Below are 22,423 nucleotides of genomic sequence, written 5' to 3'. Positions count from 1 at the left end.
GATGACAGGAACGTGGATTCTACCGAGCCGTATTTTATTTTTAGGAATGGTTGTGACCATTGCTTTCTGGTGGTCCTACCCCAACCCTGGACTTCTCATTTGTGTGTAGAAGAGTCATGTGTCCAACACTCAAGGAACTCTTTCTGGAGCTTTCTAGACCTCTCTTTCTCTCTGTAGTTTTATTTTCTCAGGTACTCTATACTATATTTCCTAGCTTTTCATCTTCCCTTAAAATTGGTGCCCTCATTTGAGGAGACAACAAGCTCTCTGAGTTTTCCCTCACTAGAAAACTGGCTAGAAACGGGCTCCAGGAAGAAAGCTGAGGCAGTAATAGGGCTCATCTCATTTGTTTCACCAAGCAACGTCCTGAGCTGCCTATTTTCTGCTCTCTGGATACCATTGTTTCACATATTTTGCCTGGTTTTCTAACTGGTTAAAGTGGTTATGGGCCAATTCCCATAGCATAGATAGAAAGAGCAGTCCATGTATTTTAATTTCTTACCCACAGAATTTGCATTGCTGTTATTGAGTTAGAACACTCAGTCACAATTAAATACTGCCTTGTTTACTCACTGCCTAGAATAAAATATGCTTTTGGCAAGCTCATATGATTTTGTAACTGTGCCTCTCCTTACCACTTCTCTTTTCATTAAAAGAAATCGCAAACTGTAAAAGTATAAGTAGAGCTTACCGAGGGATGGATAGCTTACAGTGTGGGGTAACTTGGCACTGCACTCACACTGTTCTTTGATTACCATGCACCCCTGGTTGGACATACAAGTAGGGCAATATTTCAGATAAGGGCCAAGATTTTGGAAGAAGTGGAATTGCATCTTGTGAGGGAAGTATAGCAAGAACATTTCTTTATACCAGGCAAGATTATCTTCAGTTCAGAAAGGAGGAGGAGGAAGAAAAGGAGGGGAGAACATTTTGAATCTGTGTGAAATCTGTGTATGTTACTTCGTATCTCTCAGACTTGGCTTTCTACCATAAAGTTAGGATGATAAAAACCTTTTGGAATGGTTGTGAAAATTAAATAAAATTTTACTAATTAATAAAAGTAAAATGCGTGAACGAAATACAGACTGGCATATAGGAAGTATTCAAAAAATATTTCCTAGAACTCTTCATCTAGATTAAGAGACCTCAGATCTTTATCTTTTTGTTCCTTTTTTTTCTTTTTTCTCTAATTCAATTTTTTTATAGAAAGATTTTACTTATTTATCTGACAGACAGAGATCACAAGTAGGCAGAGAGGCAGGCAGAGAGAGAGGAGGAAGCAGGCTCCCTGTTGAGTAGAGAGCTCGATATGGGGCTCGATCCCAGGACCCTGAGATCACGACCCAAGCTGAAGGCAGAGGCCCAACCCACAGAACCATCCAGGCACCCCTAATTCTATTGTTTTTTTGCAAAGTTTTATGTTTTCCCTCTTATCATTTCTCTTTTCTCACTGTGTCCTTAATTTTTATTTTAACCGTGTGATGTGGAGATTTTGTTTGTATTTCCTTTATTATTTTTTTGGTTAGTTTTTTTTCCTCTGGGTATTTTAGTTAATCTCTTTTAGTTTGTCTTTTATTTATTAAAATCTTAAAAAAAAAAAAAATCCCATCCTCCAAGATAATCAGCATCAACAGCTTCATCCATTCACTACCATTATTTCCTTTGTGATTATACAAGAATGTTTGAATATGTTTACAGGCATTTTTGTTTGTTTTTATTTTATTGTTTTAAAACACTGTTAATACCAAAACTTACGGGATGCATCAAAAGCTAAATTAAAAGAGAAGTTAATAGTAGTAAACATCTATATTTAAAAAAAGATCTCGGGGCACCTGGGTGGCTCAGTGGGTTAAGCCTCTGCCTTCAGCTCAGGTCATGATCTCAGGGTCCTGGGATCAAGCCCCACATTGGGCTCTCTGCTTAGCAGGGAGCTTGCTCCCCCCGCCCCCCGGCCTGCCTCTCTGCCTACTTGTGATCTCTCTGTCAAATAAATAAATAAAATCTTAAAAAAAAAAAAAACCTCAAACAACCTAACATTACACTTCAGAGAACTAGAAAAAGAACAAACTTAACCCAAAGTTAATAGAAGGAAGGAAATAAAGATTAGTGCAGAGAGAGAAAAAACAGAGTAAAAGATATGAAAATAAGAGTTGTTTTTTTTGAAGATAAACCAAATTGAAAATCCTTACCCAGACTAACCAGGAATAAAAGAAAGAAGAGTCAAATAAAATCATAAACGAAGGAGACATTATAACCAGTGCCACAGAAATAGAAAAGATCATGAGGGACTATTATGAACAATTGTGTGCCAACAAATTGGACAACCCAAAGGGAATAAATAAATTCCTAGAAACATATAATAAAGCATACCAAGATTGAGTCAGGGAGAAACCAGAAAGCCTTGGGATGCCTGGGTGGCTCAGTGGGTTAAGCATGTCTTCGACTCAGGTCATGATCCCAGAGTTTCCTGGGATTAAACCACATATCTGGCTTTTTGTTCAGCAGGAGCCACCTTCTCCCTCTTCCCACCACTCCCCCTGATTGTACTCTCTTTCTCTGTCAAATAAACAAAATCGTTAAAAAAAAAAAAGGAAGAAAGAAAGCCTGAACAGATCAATAACAAATAAGATTGAATCAATAATAAAAAAACAATCTAACAGGAAAAGGCCAGAACAGAAGGCATCACAGATGAATTTTTTTAAGTTTTTAAGGAAAAATTAATCCAATCCATCTCAATATCTCCCAGAAAATAGAATGAATACTTCCATTGTTTTTTAAAATCAAGCCAGCATTACTCTGATATAAAGCCAGAGATCTGAAAACTATGAAACAGTATCCCTAATGAAAACGTATGCAAAAATCCTCAACAAAATAGCAAAGCTAATTCAAGAGCACATTAAAAGAATCCGACACCATGACCAAATGGCATTTATCCTAGCTATGCGAGGATGAGTCAACATTATCATCTCATGATACACCATAGTAGCAGAATGAAGGATAAAAATCACATTATCATCTCAATAGATGCATAGAAAGCATTTGACAAAATTCAACACCCTTTTGTGATTAAAAACTTAAATTACCTCAACACGATAAAGTCCATATATGGAAAGTCAACAGCTGACATCATTCTCAGTGGTGAAAAACTGAAAAGTTTTCCTCTAATATCTGGAAAAAGACAAGGATTCTCACTCTCATCACTAGTATTCAACATACTACTAGATACCCTAGCCAGAGCAATTATGCAAGAAAAAGAAATTAAAGGCTTCTAAGTCATAAAGGAAGTAGTAAAATTAGCTCTGTTTGCAGATGGCGTGATCTTATATCTCTAAAACCCTAATGATTACACACATAATAAAAACAAAAAAAATCTGTTGGAACAAATGAATTCAGCAAAATTACAGTATACAAAATCAATACCCCAAAATCAGCTGCATTTCTACACAAAAACAACAAAGTCTCTGAAAAGGAAACTAGGAAAATCATTCTACTTACAAAATCATCAAAAAAGAATAAAATACTCAGGAATGAACTTAACCTAGGAAGTGAAAGATTAGTACACTGAAAGCTGTGAAATGCTGATGACCTTATATTAACTGTTCTGATAAAAATTGATCAGTACATTTTGGAGGTGATGGGTGTGTTTATGATGTACATTGTGGTCGTAGTTTTATGGGTGTGTCTGTCCTTAGCTCTAAATTTATTAGGTTGTATACAGTAATTAGGTGCAGCTTGTATGTAAAACTTTTTTTTTTTTTAATCTCAAACAAGAAAGAGCATATGCACTTTTCTAGAATTTGGGGGTTTTTTTTCACTTAACATGGAATAGACACTGACTGTGGGGCAGTTGTCAAGTCTGTGATGAAGTCAACTCATCTTAAAGCTGCCTATTTCCCTGTTAGTGGACATTATATTTAACCTTCCCTGTATTATTAAATATTTAGCTTTTTCTTCTTATTGTTATTGTACAGATATTCTGTGTACTATCCTTTGTAGCATAGATTCTCAAGTGGGATTGCTGTAAGCTGTATTCCATTCATGATCCCAGTGGTCCATGAGTGTGCTTGTTTTTCTTCAGGCTAGCAATACTTGCCCCTAATTTTTGACATGTTCTTGTGTCAGTCAGTAGCCTACTATTGCTCTAATATTTATTTCCTTGACAAGTAATTACTTACCTACCATATTTTCTTGTACTCGGTGCCTTTTATATTTCTTGTGTGACTTTTCCTTGTGTGGTGTGAATAGCCTTTGACAATTTTTTCTGTTGGATTTGTTTCCTTTACCACTTTGGAGTACTATTTGTATATTAGGGATAGCAATCTTTATGCATTATATATTCTGCATATATAAAAGTATTATATTTTGACTTTATACTTTTTTTATAAGCACATTGTTACATTTTTATACAGCGCGATAGGATTTGTCATTGTGTGTTTTTTCTCAGAACGTCCCTTTTATCCAAAATTATACAAATATTTAAATAACTTTTGACACCTTTATTACATTTAGAAATGTATTTATGAAGACAGTTGAACTAATTATTTCTATAGACACAGTCATTTTTCATTATTATATTTTGGATTAATACCCTCTTTTTTGCCCACCTCCCCTAATTTAAGTTGTACAGTTTTGCAGAGAATGTTAGTTCAAATTTTTGATTAATCCCTCCTTTCTTTAGACAGAGTACCATTTTTTGCCTTATATGTGTAGCCCTACTCTCTTTCAGCAGTGTTCTCAGACATTCTCCTCCTAACCTATTCCTTTAATCAAATCCCATCTTGACTCTATAGCAAGCAGCGCAAATTGTCCTCTTCTGCTTCGCCAATACGTTTCTAAAATAAACAGTTGACCAAATTAACACTGATTACTAAAATCTGCAAGGGAGTCGTGTGGTTGTATAGAGAACTTTCTCCATGACAAAGTCTGGCTCCATTTCATAAATGTGCATACGTGGAAGGCTGTAGACTTAGCTGTCCAAGAGCAAAGATAGGCTCCCTGGGTTTGAATTTTGGCTCTAGCTCTTATTAGCCTTGTAACCTCAGGCACGTTACTTAGCTTCTCTAGTAATAACTTTTATTTTAGCTGAAGAGCTTAAAATCGTGCTTACTGTGTGCCAGGCATTTTCTAAGTGCTTTACATGGATTAACTCTTAATCTTAAAAACCACTCTAAATTATCTTCATTTTACATGTGAAGAAGTGAGGCTCAGAAAAGTTCAATGTTTGGGGCAAGCTAGGAAGTAGTGGTGAGGCGAAATAGGAAGTTTGTAATAAGTGCTTCTTTCCCACTCTTGTCTTCCTCTGCCTTCCTTCTCCTGGCCTTTGTCTTTCCCTTTTACCATTTTCCCTTCTTGTCCTCTCTATTCCCTCCCCTCCCCTTCAGTATTCTTCCCTTCCCCCCCTTTTCCTACCACCTTTCCCCATTCTGCCCCCTCCTCTTCTCATTTCCTCCCCATTCCCACCCACTGCCTTCTCCTCTACCTTGTTACTTTATTGTATTATTACCAGCATTTGTGTGCTCGGTGCTCACACATCATGTTTAGGCATATTTTCTAAATATATCAGCCTCCCTCTTGATTATTATATGCGATGGATCTTTAGCTCACTGATTATCTTGGCTCTTGTTGAACTTTTATTTTGTCATTAGTGAGTGGCAAGTATGGTAAGAGTTAAATGTAAAAATCAAGGGAATCCATACCATTTATTGAGCGTTTGGAACACCTTTTAGTACCAGCCAGTCAGTGCCATTAGATCGAGGATAGCAAGATGAGGTGTACTGGTCTGATCGATGCCAGCAGTGTACAGAAGTATGGGCAGTGGAGACAGAATTCCTTATACATTTCGTCACTTGCTATAAGCGGTCAGTCTCCAAAGAGTTGTGAAACAATCTTCCTGCATAAACTCTTTATAATGTAACATTGTACATCTATATCTATGAAGTGTCATCCCCAGTAAGTACCTCTTCAGAATGCCGGAGTACCATGGCAGCCGATGCCTCCAAAATGTGAGATGGGCTTTTAATTGCTGTGTCCAAAAACACATTTCAGGAAGTTTCCAAAACTACTTTATTGTATGACAGAAAGTTATAATTATTGTAGTCATCTCGGCCTGTGTATCAGGTGTATATTTGGGTTGAACCTACTTAGCAGTAAGTATCCCTGTTCATTTTCTTTCCTTGTCTATTTTTAAAGCATGTATGTTCTATAGGAGAAGACTATATTTAAAAAGTTACTAGAAGTTATCTTTTATCAATATGTTTGTTTTCCTATTAATATTTTATATGAAAATATAAGTAAATTTATATGATTACTTTTCCTTCATGATTCACAGTATGCGATAAAAAGAGATCTAATTCTGTTTAAAATTATATATCCTAAGGGGGCAGACACTAGTTGCCTGTGTGTATCAGTTTTTATTTTTCATTTTTATTTATTGTCAAAATCAATATGATATTTGGAAGCTGGCAAATTGATTCTAGATATCTGAGGGGCTAAAATTTGTGGAGCAATATTAAGTCAGTTTTATGAGGAAGTTGGGTGATTCATCCTGCATAGAACCAGAGTCCTAAGTTTGAATGGCTGCTTTACATGGTGAAGTAGATTGGATACTAGCTGTCCATACAAAATTCACTTGACTTCGTGGATCTCCGTTTCTTACAAAGGATAATGAGGATATTGGAGGAATTCCTTTTACCCTGTCCAGCAATGCCTCGTGCTCGCTGGCTGCTCCAGAGAATCCCATGGCCTGGATGGGTTGTCAACAAGTACTTATTACTCATAGTTGAGGAAGCTGGGAAGTCCAAGATGAAGATTCAGTGTGTGATAAGATCCACTCCCTCTGGTTCATAGATGCCTGTCTTCTCACTGTGTCTTGATGTGGTGGAAGGGATAAGAGAGCGGGGTGGGGGTGGGGGGTTCTTTTTCATGGGCACTAATCCCAGTCACAAGAGCGCCACCCTTCTGACCTAGTCAACTCCTAAAGACCTCACCACCTAACAACATCATATTAGGGGTTAAGATTTCAACATACACATTTTAGGGGTACACAAACATTCAGACCCTAGCAAGCAATAATAATATTCTGAGATCTGTAGGAGTTTTGTTCTATGGGTGTTTGAATGTTGTTTGATGGAGGTTTTTTTTGTTTGTTTGTATATTTTATTCTTTTTTTTATTTTATTTTTCTTTTCTTTTTTTTTCTTAAAGATTTTATTTATTTGACAGACAGAGATCACAAGCAGGCAGAGAGACAGGCAGAGAGAGGAGGAAGCAGGCTCCCCGAGGAGCAGAGAGCCCGATGCGGGGCTTGATCCCAGGACTCCAGGATCATGACCCGAGCCGAAGGCAGAGGCCTTAACCCACTGAGCCACCCAGGCGCCCCTCTTTTTATTTTTTTTTAATTAATATGTAACATATTATTTGCCCTAGGGGTACAGGTCTGTGAATCATCATGCTTACACATTTCACAGCACTCACCATAGCACACACCTTCCCCAATGTCCATAACCCAGCCACCCTCTCCCTACCCCCCAATTCCAGCAATCCTCAGTTTGTTTTGTGAGATTAAGAGTCTCTTATGGTTTGTCTTCCTCCTGTTCCCATCTTGTTTTGATGGAGGCATTTTAATGAAACTTAAAAAAATTCATGAATTTTTGCAACAGGAAAAACAGGAAAGAGCTAATAGTCTATTTTTAGTCCTCATGTGGATAGAGTAAAAAGTATTTACCTTGATAGATATAAAATGAAATTAGAAGTAATTGATATGTGGCCAGGGATGTTTTGAGGAGAAAAGTTTACAGGAAGATATTGAAACCAGGCAAGTGATTTAAAAATGTAGGTACTTCCCAATTCTGCTTTATTCTGAGATAAACTATGGTCTTTTGTACATGGTTGATATTCAGTGAATGTTACAGTCTTATTAATTACCAGACATTTCAATAGGTTACCATCATTGATTAAACCAACCATGAAATCTGAGCAAGTCAAGCGGTACAGATCATTATAGTAGAACTTCTTACCATTTGTCCTAGGGATATAGAGCCCAAAGAAGAGTTGGTCTGACATAGATTAGTTAGATTAGGTTAGACCTAAGAAGTAATACTTCCAGTTAAGGTCAAAATTTGAAAAAAAAAAAAAAAACATGAAAGAACAGATTTAGTTTTGGGTTTTTCATGTTCGTCTTTATTAATTTTATGCTGAGTGAACATATAAGGAGTTCTGAGTCTAGTTTTGTAATACCTCAGTCCCCATTGCTCTTGTTCTTACCCTTTGGTCCTGCAGTTGACAGCCAGGTCCATTGTCCTGTGCTTGTAGCTGCACCGTTCATATGTGAAAGAAGAGGAAATGTGATTTTTCCCCCTCAATGTATTAAGTGGGTTGTGGCAGCTTCTACCCTCTTGCAAGAGTCGCTGGAAATTCTATGACCCTGAATCCTAACCCTAACCCACTGGTATATCAGTAGAATCTCTCTAGGAGCCAAGGGCTTCTCTGTCTTGACTTTTCTGACTTAGAGAGGCACCCAAGTTCTGGGGCTTCAACTCTTGACATGTGATACTCGGCGAACTAAAGCTCTAGTCTCCTTTTAGCTAGGGATCTAGTCTATTACGTAGCAACATGGCCCTCTTGAGAAGACATATTTGAAGTTTTATTATTCTTTTGAATCAGAATAGGTAATAGGTAAAGAAACACCTACAGAGCAAATTCTCATGGGATGGGAAAAGTAAAATATTTCTGGAGGATGAAGGCACACATTCCCTTCTTTACATAATATATTTTTCAGAGGCTCTGGAGACTAAGGCTTTTTGTAGGAGCACTGAGAAATCCAGGAAATTTTCATTTTTCCACACTTAGTTTTAAGTTGGAAGAAATCCTACCAGGACATGCAAATGTTTTATGTAAAAATAGTAAAGGATGGCTTATATACATAGAGTAAGATAGGCTTTCTGGAAGAGTTCTAAAAAAATATAAATGTAGGGAAGAGAAATGAGACAATTATGATGTAATTAGAAGCATTCGTTTTGGGGAGTTCTCTCCCTCTCCCTAGTGATTTGTATAGTATTTCAAACCTGTCTAGAAGCCTCCTGTTTCTAGAAGTGTGCCAACAGTGCATCTAGAAAATGCCTTTGAACTGACTCCTGCTCTGCAGAGAATGAGTAATCCTCCTCCTCATGTGTTCTGTTCAAATTTGTTCAAATTTGTTCAAGCTGAGCTTGTGTGAGGCACAATAATGTAAAGGTTTGTATATATGTAGAAAGTAATATGGAAAGGTTTTAGGGTTTTTGAGCTCGGAGTTTATTGTATTTATTTATTTTTTTTTAAAGATTTTATTTATTTGAGAGAGAATGAGACAGAGAGAGAGAGAGAGAGAATGAGCGAGGGGGTGGGGGGAAGAGAGAGGGAGAAGCAGACTCCTTGCTGAGCAGGGAGCCTGATGTGGGGCTTGATCCCAGGAGCCCAAGATCATGACCTGAACTGAAGGCAGACACTTAACTGACTGAGCCAGCCAGGTGCCTCTGAACTGGGAGTGTTTTAAATCAATAATCTTTTTTTTTTTTTTTTTTTGAAGCAGGATGAACATTGACTGACAGTGGGACTAGTTTCATGTATTAGTTGGGTATGTGGAGTTACTCTTAACTGTACTGTATGGAAACCAAGAGTGTAAGACATCCTCTTGGCACAGTTTTAAAGGTTAACAAACAAGTAGTCTTAATTAGTTGACTTACTTGGAATTCTTTGTTTCAGATTTTTGCCTGAATTCATCAGCGGAGACTTCGATTCTATTAGGCCTGAAGTTAAAGAATATTATGCTATCAAGGTAAACTGTAAACACTTTATATTTAAGATCTCACATATGATTGTCTTTCTTATGTTCTTTCTGGCTTTCTTGGTGTATGTGTAGGGATTTAGAAACTCTTTGGTTATCAAAAAAAATTTTATATCAATTGTAATACACATTGAAATAGGATTTAGAAAATGACAAGTATAGAAACACAGGCTTAGTAATTCTTTCACCATCAGATATTCATTAATACTTAGTCCTTCATGCATATGTATTTTAAATGAGTTTATATAGACTTATTTAATAATATACTATTACTGCCTACAACCTCATTAGTTAATATATATTTTTCAAAAGCCATTTTTAATTTCATTTAATGTTTACACTGTATTTAATTTAACCAGTTCCCAGTTGACTTCTTTTTAAGTGTTGTCTATTTTTTGCATTGTAAACTAATAAACAGACTTGTAAATGAATGTTTATCAAAATGCATAATCATGTGTCCCCAAAATTTGAGAACCAGTTTTTTTCTTTAATTTTAGTTTTCTTAAAACTGTCATTACCCTGTTCTGAATAAAACTATTCATTACAACTTGAAATTAATAATGACATACCACTTATTAGGGTGTTCATTTTATCACTATTGTGCAAACCTCCCAGAGATCCTTACTGCTACAAAGAATGCACATATGATCCAATTAAGAATGATAGAAGACACATAGGAGTGTATTACAGTAATTAATAATTTAAGCTTTTACTGGTTTTAGAGCACAATGCAGAGTTTTTTAGATAAAAATTATAGCTCAGCAATTCAGCCACAACACCGTCATCTGTATTCTTCTGAACTGGTATTAGCAAATCGCACACTTGTAAAAGAAACTGCAGTTACTGAGATAAAAATTTTAATTCTTTATAAGGCATGGGGATGAGTGAGATAAATCAGAAAGAAGAAAGGGAGTGAAACTTTCATAGGAAGGAAAGAAAAGAGAGGAGGAGGAGGAAAGGAAGGAAAAAAAGGAAAACGTGATTCTAAATGGTGACACAGAGATACCAAGTGTCTAATGCATAGGCTGTTATGATTTAGCAATTCTGGGGCTGGCAGTGAGTGCAGATCTGGGCATGTTCCCTCTGCCCACCAGCTGATCAGATTCGCCATCAGCAAATGAAGACTGTTCCCAAGTCAGTGTTTGATATTCATGCTCAATTACTTTAACATTGGCATCTTTCCGTTCATTCCCCACAGCCTCACTTCTCATTAACTTCGTACCTCAACGTCTTTGGGTTGGAAAGACCTCAGCCTTGCTTACAATGCAGAGTTTTATAAATTCAAAGATATTAATCCTATTTTCAGAAGCAGAAGAAACAGCAGGAGAGGCAGGAGCAAGCAGACTTAGAAACAAGTTGACGATCTGGCCAGATTTCTTTTCTCCCCTTCTCTTACATGCCGCCGGCTTGCTAGAGCTACCAGTGTCCGTCTGATCATTCCTATCCATGGTGGGAAATAACAGAAAATGAGGCGAGGCCAGCTCCTTAATTTCTGAAATCAATGAAATGAGGTCAAGGATAAAGGAAAATTTGGGGTTAACTAAAATTTGATGAATTTCTCTTATGACTTCTGCTTCAATTTCTTTAACCTCAAAGCTAATTTTTATGTATTAAGGTATAGTTTTCAAAGTAAGATTAGCTCATCTAATAAATCCTACATTGCGTAGTTATAAATTGATATAGTGCAATCCAGTTTTTTTCAAGTATCAGTGGGAACTCACAGCTTTGAACTTTTCTGATCTGTTCCCAGAGGGCACCAATGATGTATTTTATATAGCTAATGTGCCCTGTACAATACATGGTGAGTGTTTAGCTACAGTTTTAATAATGATGCTAATGACAACAAGTTAATGCTGCATCTCACACAATTCATATAAACCATTATCTCCAATTTAGGCAGTCTTCAAGCTGCTCTTTTACAAATAGAAAGAAGGTTATCTCTGCTTTCAAATACTTTTTTTTCCCTTCTACCTGCTCTGGGTTTTCAGTGAAGCTGAAGCTGGGACTGTAGTGAAGAAAGTAAAATAAAGAAGGAATTTAAAATGCTAAGTTTCTTAAAATTATAAAGTGGATTTTGCTGCCAACATTTATTCACACAATTTTTTTCCCCAGTAGTCTTTGACTTAAAGGAAAAACCCAAACTTGCATGATCGTATAAAACTTTATTTCTTTTTAAATTAAATTTAATTTTTTTATTTTTAAGATTTTACTTATTGAGAGACAGAGAGAATGCATGAACATGAGCATTGGGGGGGCAGAGGGAGCGAGAAAGGAACAAGGACATTCCTCATGGGGCTCGATCCCAGGACCCCGAGATCATGACCTCAGCTAAGTCAGATGCTTAACCCACTGAGCCACCCAGCACTCCTGACTATACAAAACTTTAAATTGGTTTGCCTGCCTAATTTCTGAGAACACTAAAATATAGAGTATTAGAGTATTTGATTCACTGGCTTTTAAACAGAATATTTTATATCCCAGATCTTGCCATTTGCATTAGTTATCTGTTGTTGTGGAATAAATTATACTAAATTTTAGCAGTTTGAAATGGCAAACAGTTTTTATCTCACACGCTTTCTCCAGGTAAGGAATATGAAGTCAGTTAACTAGGTGCTTCTGGCTCGAGGTTTCTCCTGAGGTTATAGTGTAGCTGTGTTTTTCGGTCCTATCAGGGCTGCACTGCAGCTACAGAATTCTCTTCTAAGATGGATCATGTCATTGCTGGTTGGTCTCTGTGGCTGTTATTTCTCAGTGGTTAGTGACTGGAAGCATCAGTTCTATGCCATTGGGCTGCTCGCAACATGGCAGCTTGCTGTCCAGAGAGGGAGGGGAGAAGGGAGTGAGAAGGACATGCATGCAAGACAGCCAGCCCAAGACAGAAGTAGCTGTCTTTCTCGTGACCTTATTTCAGCAGTGATACGCCGTCTTAGGATGTCTTCTGGCAGATGCTGCTAGTCACACAGACCAGCCCTGGTACAGTGTGGGATCAGACTGCACAAGGTTGTCAATACCAGATGGCAGGAATCCTTGGTAGCCATCTTGGAGGCTGGCTACCACGCCATCTGACTGACTTTGTTCTGAGTATTAGGCAGTGAGAAAGATGTTTTAAGGATGTCATAATAGATTCCTGGTCTTTAGTGATATGTAAGAAGGAAGAAGAGAACATTAGCTATTAGTGTTCTTTCTTTGATTCTTTATATGCATAACCTGCTTTTTTGTTGTTTTGAAGATTTTGTTTATTTATTTGACAGAGATCACAAGTAGGCAGAGAGAGAGAGAAGGGGAAGCAGGCTCCCCGCTGAGCAGAGAGCCCCATATGGGGCTCAATCCCAGGACCCTGAGATCATGGCCTGAGCCGAAGGCAGAGGCCCAACCCACTGAGCCACCCAGGCGCCCCATACGCATAACCTGCTTTAAGCAACCCAACCACTAATCTTTTTGTTCATAGGTCTTAATTATTTATTCCTTTGGGTTTTAGACATGTAGGGGAGAGTTAAGTCCACCACTTAATTCCATAGGTCCATAGAAATGCATATGCTATGCCTTTCTTAATTTACTCCATTAAGCTTTCCTTTTCAGATTGAGCTGAAAGATATTTGCGTTTCTCCTTTTGCCTCTGTGTCTCAGTTCTTCCCTGTGTGGTTCATGATACTAGCTCTGAATGAAGAATGTCTCTTATAGATTTTCCCCTGATATTTTTATTTGTTCATGTATTACTCTCCGAGTCACTATTCCTTGATTCAAGTCAAGGATCAGATATTTCAGCCTTCTTAATTACCCAGTCTAAATTACCCACATTTATTTTAGTTTTCTGAGAACTTTTTTTTTTTTTAAATTTTATTTATTTATTCGACAGAGATCACAAGTAGGCAGAGAGGTGGGCAGAAAGAGAGAAAGAGAGGAGGAAGCGGGCTCCCTGCTAAGCAGAGAGCCCGATAGAGGGCTCAATCCCGGGACCATGGATCTTGACCTGAGCTGAAGGCAGAGGCTTTAACCTACTGAGCCACCCAGGGTCCCTACCTGAGAACTTTTTTTTTTTTTTTTTTTTAAAGATTTTATTTATTTATTTGACAGAGATCACAAGTAGGCAGAGAGGCAGTGAGAGAGAGAGGAGGAAACAGGCTCCCTGCTGAGCAGAGAGCCCAACGCGGGGCTCGATCCCAGGACCCTGGACCATGACCTGAGCCGAAGGCAGAGGCTTTAACCCACTGAGCCACCCAGGCGCCCCCTACCTGAGAACTTTTGAAGAAACTGTTATATCGTGGAGCTCCTGATATGCTTTGATGACATGTGGTCTATGGATTCTTGACTAGATAGAGGAGGAGGGGGTTTCAAACATGTTTCCTTTATATTTAGGAGATTAAGGACCTCGTAGCTGTATTTTAAGTGCCTTAAAGAGCCATAAAATAACAAGGTTTTTCCAAATAGGTGTGTAGGATAGATGAAAATATTTGATAAATGTAATGAAATATATTTGATAAATATAAATATAATCGTGTAAATACAATAATTTAAATACAATACAAAATTAAACAATGTTATGTAGCCCAGTTTTCTGATGAAAAAGCTAAGGTCCATAAAGTTTAAATGACTCAAAAGAAAATGGTAGATCTGGTCAGAGACAGCTCTTGGGTCAATATCCATGACTTCTATTAAGAAGAATTTTGAAAGAATAGAAAGATTTAATCTTTCTATTAAGAAGAACTGAGACTCGGGCGCCTGGGTGGCTCAGTGGGTTAAGCCACTGCCTTCGGCTCGGGTCATGATCTCAGGGTCCTGGGATCGAGTCCCGCATTGGGCTCTCTGCTCGGCAGGGAGCCTGCTTCCCTCTCTCTCTCTCTCTCTCTCTGCCTGCCTCTCTTCCTGCTTGTGATCTCTCTCTGTCAAATAAACAAATAAAATCTTTTAAAAAAAAAAAAAAAAAGAAGAACTGAGACTCAGCTGCCACTGCTGCGTGTCAAGAGGGTCTGTCCGACCTGTTGGGCAAGTCGCTTGCACAAGGTACTTAGCATCTCTGGGAATGAATGCCAATGTCACACCAATAGGTCAGTAGTCAGTGTGTTAACCGGACATTGTGCCTTCACATTTCCATCATGCCATTCCCTTCCACCCTCAGTGCTGGGGTGGCAGTAGTTGGGCCAGACTAAGAATGCCCAAACTAATAAGTTATTAAATTAGACAAATGCTGTTTATAGGACACAGGATTGAACCAAGACAGAACATTGAAGAACCAAGGTGATTTGGTAATAGAAAATTAGCAAGGGTGTAGGTAGCCTATGGATGTCTTCCTTTGTGCTACAGATGAGTATTTGGCATTCCAGAAAGTGTTACTATAAACAGAAGGCCTTGTGCTAGACCGTCAGGTGAAAATGACTCTTGTTTTAAGTCAGGAAAAGGACTTTAGATTTAAGTTCTGATTTTTATCTTCTTTGTTAAACCTTCTAAGTCGTGGAATAACACAATATGGTGTCACAACAGTGGTCAAAAAATACTACAACATGGTGTGGGCCAAAGACCCTGGTAGAACTGAAGTTAAAAAAGCAAGACTTGACTGAAAACATACGTGACCCCTGGTATAAATGATGAATAAGACTAGCAGAAAGGCTGGGTTGATGCCAAACCACGAATTTTCTATTAAAGCCATAACAGAGAAGCATTCAAGGCTATACCAGGTAATTCTAGCACTATAAGTTCAGGAATAGAAATAGAGATCCAGGCACATTACTCTCCTTGTCTTTCATTATATCTTTTTCAGAATTGGAAAGATAAATTTTTTTAAGCAAATAGATGAATTATTGAAGAATATCTTATACTAAATCAATGTTTTTAATGAGGTTTTCTCATCCTCTAACACTGGTTTGACTGTACCCAAATTTTTGAAGACTACTCTTGAAAGACGAGGGTAGTATGTCTAAATGTTTTTAACCTGTGCTCCTTTTCATAACTATAAGATATTAGGAATATTTTATGCAATAAAAAGTTGCTCATCATTTTACATCTCATCTTAATGACTGTTACTTCTATAAATGTTTCTGTTACATCTTTGGAGACTGAGGTTTTGGGTTCAGATTTTACTTTCACCTGTCAGAAAAATGGGAAATTGACTTCTGGTTGACATTTGAATAGAACGTCTGATTTTTCATAAATGGACTATAAGTGTTAAGCAAGAAATGCTTGTGTATTAATCCAAATTTAAAGATGAGGACACTGATTTTCAAACAGTGGGGGTGGCAGGTAGAGCTAGGTATCATACTCAGGCAGAGACGTCAGATACCACTGAGTCTTGGCATTGTAGTTTGTGGATTTTTATAAATAGTAAAGTCATGATTTCCTGGGCTAACTGTATGAATTATTTTTTTTTTTTTAAATGTTTTTTTTTTCTTTTTTTTTTTTTTTTAAAGATTTTATTTATTTATTTGAGAGAGAGAGACAGTGAGAGAGCATGAGCGAGGAGAAGGTCAGAGGGAGAAGCAGACTCCCCATGGAGCTGGGAGCCTGATGTGGGACTCGATCCCGGGACTCCAGGATCACGCCCTGAGCCGAAGGCAGTCGTCCAACCAACTGAGCCACCCAGGCGTCCCTGTATGAATTATTTTTTGAGTTGCTAGCTTGCACGTATGGAAGTCTTACTAAGGCATGTGAAATTAAATCAGCCCTGGCTTTCTCATACACTTGTAATAATGATCATGTAATGTCAGACATGTAGAAGTACTCTAAAAGTTCTTAGGTGGAGTATTTGGTTTTACTGTCTAAAATTGTTTACATAAGAGCTTTTTTTTTTTTAAAAAAATACTTTTCTCAGTAATGCTGCTTTTAAAAAGATTTCAATCCATTTATTTCCGTAAGTGTACAATTTATGGACCTAGATTTAATAAATCAGAATAAAAATTACTGAAAATATCCTTTTGAGTTTGATAATGCCTCAGGTTCAATTCTATTTAAATTTCATAAAATCTCCAGAGATATTTTTAATCTCCAGTTAAAAACATCTCTATTAATCTATGGAAGGTCATGAATCTTATTATTTCCTCCTCCTAGCTGTATCTCTTTTCTACTTCTGCTTGGCCACATGCCAACAACTTTTAGATGTGGTCCAATTAATTTAGAGAAAATGGCAAACTGGGCTGTTAGAAATTGTAAAATGTTAGCCAGTTTGGCTATTATACCATACAGAGGAAACTATGTGGCTGTATAAAGCTCAACTCCATTGACTGGTATATTTCTTTAAAAAATAAAACACCCCCCCCCCCAGTGTAGTAAATTCTTAGGCTTGCGCATTAAGACTAATTAACATATGTTGAGATATAAACCTCTGTTAAGGGAATTATAGACAGGCAGTTTCCATTGATAACTGAGTGACAGGTTCTTCACTTTATATTGTTCAGCTGGTTTGCTCATCCTTATTAGCATCTCCCCAGGAGAATGATGAGACAAGCAGGGGACATTAAGTGGAAGGATCTCTCCAATATACCTTAATTCTTATGCTTACCTCAATCATAGTCCTTTCAAATTGACTTTATTTTAAATGGTCTACATTTTTCAAAGCCTGTTTTGTTTGAGTTTGTTTAACATATTTTAGGCATTAAAAAAGGGGAAGTCTATGCGCTTTACATTTTTAAGAACTCCTGAGTGCCTCAGCTGGACTGGCCAACTCTCCTAATCCTACTCTGTGTTCTCTAGGGCCTCTGTGACTCTGTCTCTTTCACTCCTTTGTGTGGCTCATGGGACGCCCCTGCTCATCAATGTTCCCTTGCTTGGCTCCCCACCTATATCTGTTGGGACTCCTTCCTTTGTACTTTTCTTGCTGAGTTTGATATAATTTTTTAATAATTTTATTCTTTGGTGTCTGTTAATCCATGATCCTCGGCAGCCTGAGGTGTATGGTCATTCATCCTGGTATCCGTAGTAGGAAGTGGCTTCTCATCTCAGTAGGAAGTAGCTTCTCATCACAGAAGCAGGTATGTAATCCTGCTACTGTAATCAGCAAACCACTGGTGCCACACCATAACTGATACAAAAAAAGCTTTCTGTGACCAAATGGATTTGTGGAATTTGACATTCTGTATGCCCCTTTTGGAAATTCATCATGGAAAATACCATTTTAAGGAAGGCTGCCCAAAATGTAATTTTGTTTGCCTTCGTATTTCTCAGTGAGTTTGACTACCTACAACGCCTGATGATGCACTTTGGTTTCTAGATAAGCCAAAATGTATTTGGATGGTTCTAATCCTGTTTCATTGTTTCAGGTTCCTTCTACCTTTAAAAAAGTTGATAGGAAAAAATAATCACTACAACCTTAAAAATAACAGTATTAGACAACAATGATATTAAAGTGCTTCCAACATGCCAAATATTCTGTATGTACTTTTAATTATAAATTCATGTATTGTTATGCCGGAGTTTTCGCGTCCGAGAGACCACCAAGAGCCAAGCACCGATGCAATCACATGAGGGTTTATTTGACGAGCTTGAGCTTGGGCCCAAGTATACCCGACACAGCGGAGTAGGGACTTAGACCCTGAACCAGATTATAGTCAGAGTTTTTAAAGGCAGAGTAGGGGTGGACTCGACAATGGGTGAGGACAAAGGGGATTATGGATGATGTAAGTCTCTAGGATTTAAGGTCTCCAGGACCTTGAGGGGCTAGCTATTATTGGGAGAAAGGTTATTTATTACCAGTAGTAAAAATCTTCTCGTGATACCCTTTAGATGTATATCAGTGGGCCATATGCTTGGGAATGATTCTCGACACTATCTTGGCGATTTAAAGTTTCCTAAAGTAGACTTACAGGATCCTGGTTGGACCTGTTGGAGCAGGGGGTCGGTCAGGCTAGGATTGTCCTTAGCAAAACCTCAAGGTGAGGGCAGTTGAGTCCCCAGGGGAGAGCCACTCTTTCTGTTTCACGGGCTTGTCAGTAGGTAAGGAATTTTAATGATTTTCTTCTGCCTCTGTTTCCCACATCAGCTAAACTTGAGGTGGGATGCCTTAATTTTCTCGGCCTCCACAGTATCTTTGCAGCAAACTCCATTAGGTCAAAACTATTCTGCACACTTTATAGAGATCATGGAAAGCACAAAGAGATTGTACAACTTGCCCAAGCTTACACAGCTAGGAAGTGGTTAAGTGGGATCTAAACAAGCACTCTGGCCCAGAAATCCACATTTTTTTCTCACTACTATGCAATAATCCTCTAGTGGAAAGGAGGGAATTTTCTCAAAGCAAAGTGAGGATCAGGATCAGGTACTCGGAAGTTCTGTGACCTCCTTTTCTCTGTGTGGTATTTAATTTCCCTTTTCTGCTTCTACTTAGTTTTAAGTAATTGGGCAGCAGTACTCACCTAGGTTACCTTCGATGCTGGCTGCCTGCCCACCCCTCTCCTCACTTTCCAGTTTTGGGGAGACTTGGCGGGGAGCCCTGGCGGCGGCTCCTTTTTTCCTTAGCATATTTAGAATGGCTGTAAAGGAACAACATCCACACCAGGAGCACATCGCAGGGTCCGGATGTGTCCAGGAACATTATAAAACAGAAGTGTATTCAAACGTCCTAAATGAGAAAGAATCTCTTAAGCTCTCTGCTTCCAGGGTTTCCATGACCATCCCCAAGTCCATGCTTCACTAGGAGGACGGACTTGGCATATAGTCATACTCTTGGCTGTGATTTTTTTCTTTAATTAAAGTATCGTTGACAGAAATACATTGGTTCCTGGTGTACAACATAGTGATTTGACAATTCCATCACCATGCAGTGCTCACTGAAAGTGTAGTTACCATCTATCAGCGTACAAAGTTACTCATATTATTGACCATATCCTCTGTGCTGTACTTTTCATTTCCATGATTTATTTCTTTTATAACTGGATAAGTTTGTACCGCTAATCCCTTTCACCTATTTTGCTCATCCCCCCCACCTCATCTCCTCTGGCAACTACCAGCTTGTTCTCTGTATGTATGACTTTCTCTGTGTTTTTTGTTCATTTGCTTTATAGATTCTGTATGTAAGTAAAATCACACGATTATTTGCCTTTGTCTTGTTTATTTCACTTAGCACAATACCTTTTATGTCCATCCATATTGTCATGAATGGTAAGATTTTTATGGCTGAGTAACATTCTGTTGTGTATGTATACCACATCTTCTTTATTCATTCCTATATCCATGAACACTTAGGTTGCTTCCACACCTCAGCTATTGTGAATAATGCTGCAGTTAACATAGAGGTGCACATATCTTTTCAAATTAGTATTTTTGTTTTCTTTGGGTAAATATCTAGAAGTGGAATTACTGGATTACGTGGTAGTTGTTTTTAATTCTTTGAGGAACTTCTATTCTGTTTTCCACAGAGACTGTACCAATTGACATTCCCACCAATAGTGCTGGGAGGGTTCCCTTTTCTGTACATCCTCACCAATGCTTGTTTTTTCTCGTCTTTTTGATACTAATCATGCCTGTGATTTATTATACCACAAGGATACAAAGTAGAATCAGTGAAGGGGAAAGGCACATGGGGACAAAGTCTGGAGAAAACCAATCATTAGTTCCAAGAGTTCTTTCCAAGTGGAGTCACACGGATGTGCTTAATCAAATTGTGACAATAAGTGTGAGGTATTTTCACCAGGGAAACTCAGTCCCCAAAATATTACTGGGGGCATCCATATGTAGGGCACCCACACCCTGTGCATTGTATGTATCAAAATTCCAGACTCCCAGGAAGAAAGCAAGCAGTTGCTCAGCATAAACCACATTGAATAAACAGTTTAGGCACAATAGGCCACTATTAGCTTTTAAGGGAAAAAAAATTTTTTTTTCTTTTTAGTATAAGAGAACTATTTACCATTCAAGTTTTTAGTTGTGAGCCAAGGGCCAACCTTGTAGGCAAAGCTTTTTTAGGGTAACAGTCTGAAGCCTGCTGTATTAACACTTTTGGGCACTGTCTTCCAAAAGAACTCTGGCTCTGCTTTTAGGAAAAAAGCCATCATTTAAGACCCCATGTAGTTCTAAAAAGACTTTTGACTTCCATTAATGGAAGTGGTGACTTTCTTGTTTGGAAAGCTATAGTTTTCATTCAATGCCATGTTGAAAGGAAAGGTTATCTTATAACACCCAGGGCAGTGAAGATTGCACTAGATGAGAATGTCTCTTTATGTCTGGGATTGAATGGAGAATTGCAACAAGGTTAAATTGCGTTTATTCTTTTCTTTTATGCGTGATCTAGAAAACCAGAAGGAGAACACTAAATTATATCAGGCAACCTGTTACTTGGGGTTTTTAAGAGTTTAATCATGTGACATTCTTGCTGAAGAAATCATTACTTGTAGGCTGTCATTTGATGATAAAAAAAAAAAAATCTTTTTAGTTTAAAAGTAAACTGTTTTTAGAAGTTTGGTGAATAAAATGGAAGGAGCAATCTACCATAGTATGCTTTATACAATAAAGAGGAAAATGGGAAATGGTTATTTTGTGATTACATTTCTACAGAGTAAAAGACTATTTTCACACCTATATCAGAAACATAGATCATTAGATTCCAGTTGGTTTTGTTTAACTAAACTTAACTACCTTGGGCTAATTTTGGATCTTTATCTTTGATTATCTGGAGTATATGTCATTTTGCCTTATACATGCTATACTCTTAATCTGACAGGCAGTTTCTTGTTAGAATTCTGGCCAGTCCAATTTATTTATTTATTTGTTTGTTTTAAAAGATTATTTATTAGACAGAGATCACAAGTAGGCAGAGAGACAGGAAGAGAGAGAGAGGGAGAAGCAGGCTCCCCGCTGAGCAGAGAGCCCAATGTGCGGCTCGATCCCAGGACCCTGAGATCATGACCTGAGCCAAAGGCAGATGCTCAACCCACTGAGCCACCCAAGCGCCCTGCCACTTCAGTTTAATGAATGATTATGGAAACTCATTATTAATATTTTAACAGATTCAAATTTTAGAAGACTGTTGAATCTGTCTCCCCAAAATATTTTTAAGTGTTTATCATGCTTATGTACAATAAGAAAGGCAACTTTACCATTAAATAGAGAAAAATAAAGTGTGTGAGAGCCATAATTTTAATACTCAGTAAAACTCCTTATCATTGAACCGTGGGAGACTATGGACTCCAGAAACAGACTGAGGATTTCAAAGGGCAGGGGAGTAGGGGGATGGGTTAGCCAGGTGATGGGTATTAAGGAGGGCACCTATTGCATGGAGCACTGGGTGTTACATGCAAGCAATGAATCTTGGAACACTGTATCAAAAACTAATGATGTACTGTATGGTGACTAACATAACGTAATAAAAAGAAAATAGAAAAAATATGATGGGATAGTAAATTGTTTTGTTTTCCGAGCCAACTTGAAAGGTAATCTTTGATAACTTTTTGCCTCCTCTCTTACACCCTCTCTTACAATAGGTTGATTGACACCTATTTCCACTTCCAGAAATGTCCATTTCTTTCAAACTGTTCTTCACCGCTCAGTCCTCAATCTGATAAACCACTTCCATTTCATGTCTGCTTCACACTCCAGAATTATCTTGCCTTTTTCTTCCTTGGTTTCCAGTGAAGTCCTCTTACTCTTAGTGAAAGTGATTTCTTTGCTTATTAAGAAGCAAGAA

The 22,423-nt window shown here is 37.9% G+C and overlaps 1 protein-coding gene across 1 annotated transcript in view; it reads left to right on the top strand.

Moving 5' to 3' along the window:
• The window catches only part of TPK1 (thiamin pyrophosphokinase 1), a 341,478-nt gene that overhangs the window by 156,555 nt on the left and 162,500 nt on the right, over window positions 1–22,423 (top strand). Inside the window, exon 5 of the mRNA XM_044246793.1 lies at window positions 9,738–9,810. Within this exon, the coding sequence (XP_044102728.1) occupies window positions 9,738–9,810 (73 nt within the window). The remainder of the gene's footprint in view (window positions 1–9,737; window positions 9,811–22,423) is intronic.

The sequence above is a fragment of the Neovison vison genome, chromosome 4 (genome assembly GCF_020171115.1).
Source record: "Neovison vison isolate M4711 chromosome 4, ASM_NN_V1, whole genome shotgun sequence".
In the NCBI taxonomy this organism is placed as follows: domain Eukaryota; kingdom Metazoa; phylum Chordata; class Mammalia; order Carnivora; family Mustelidae; genus Neogale; species Neogale vison.
This window is presented reverse-complemented; position numbering and strand designations above follow the sequence as displayed.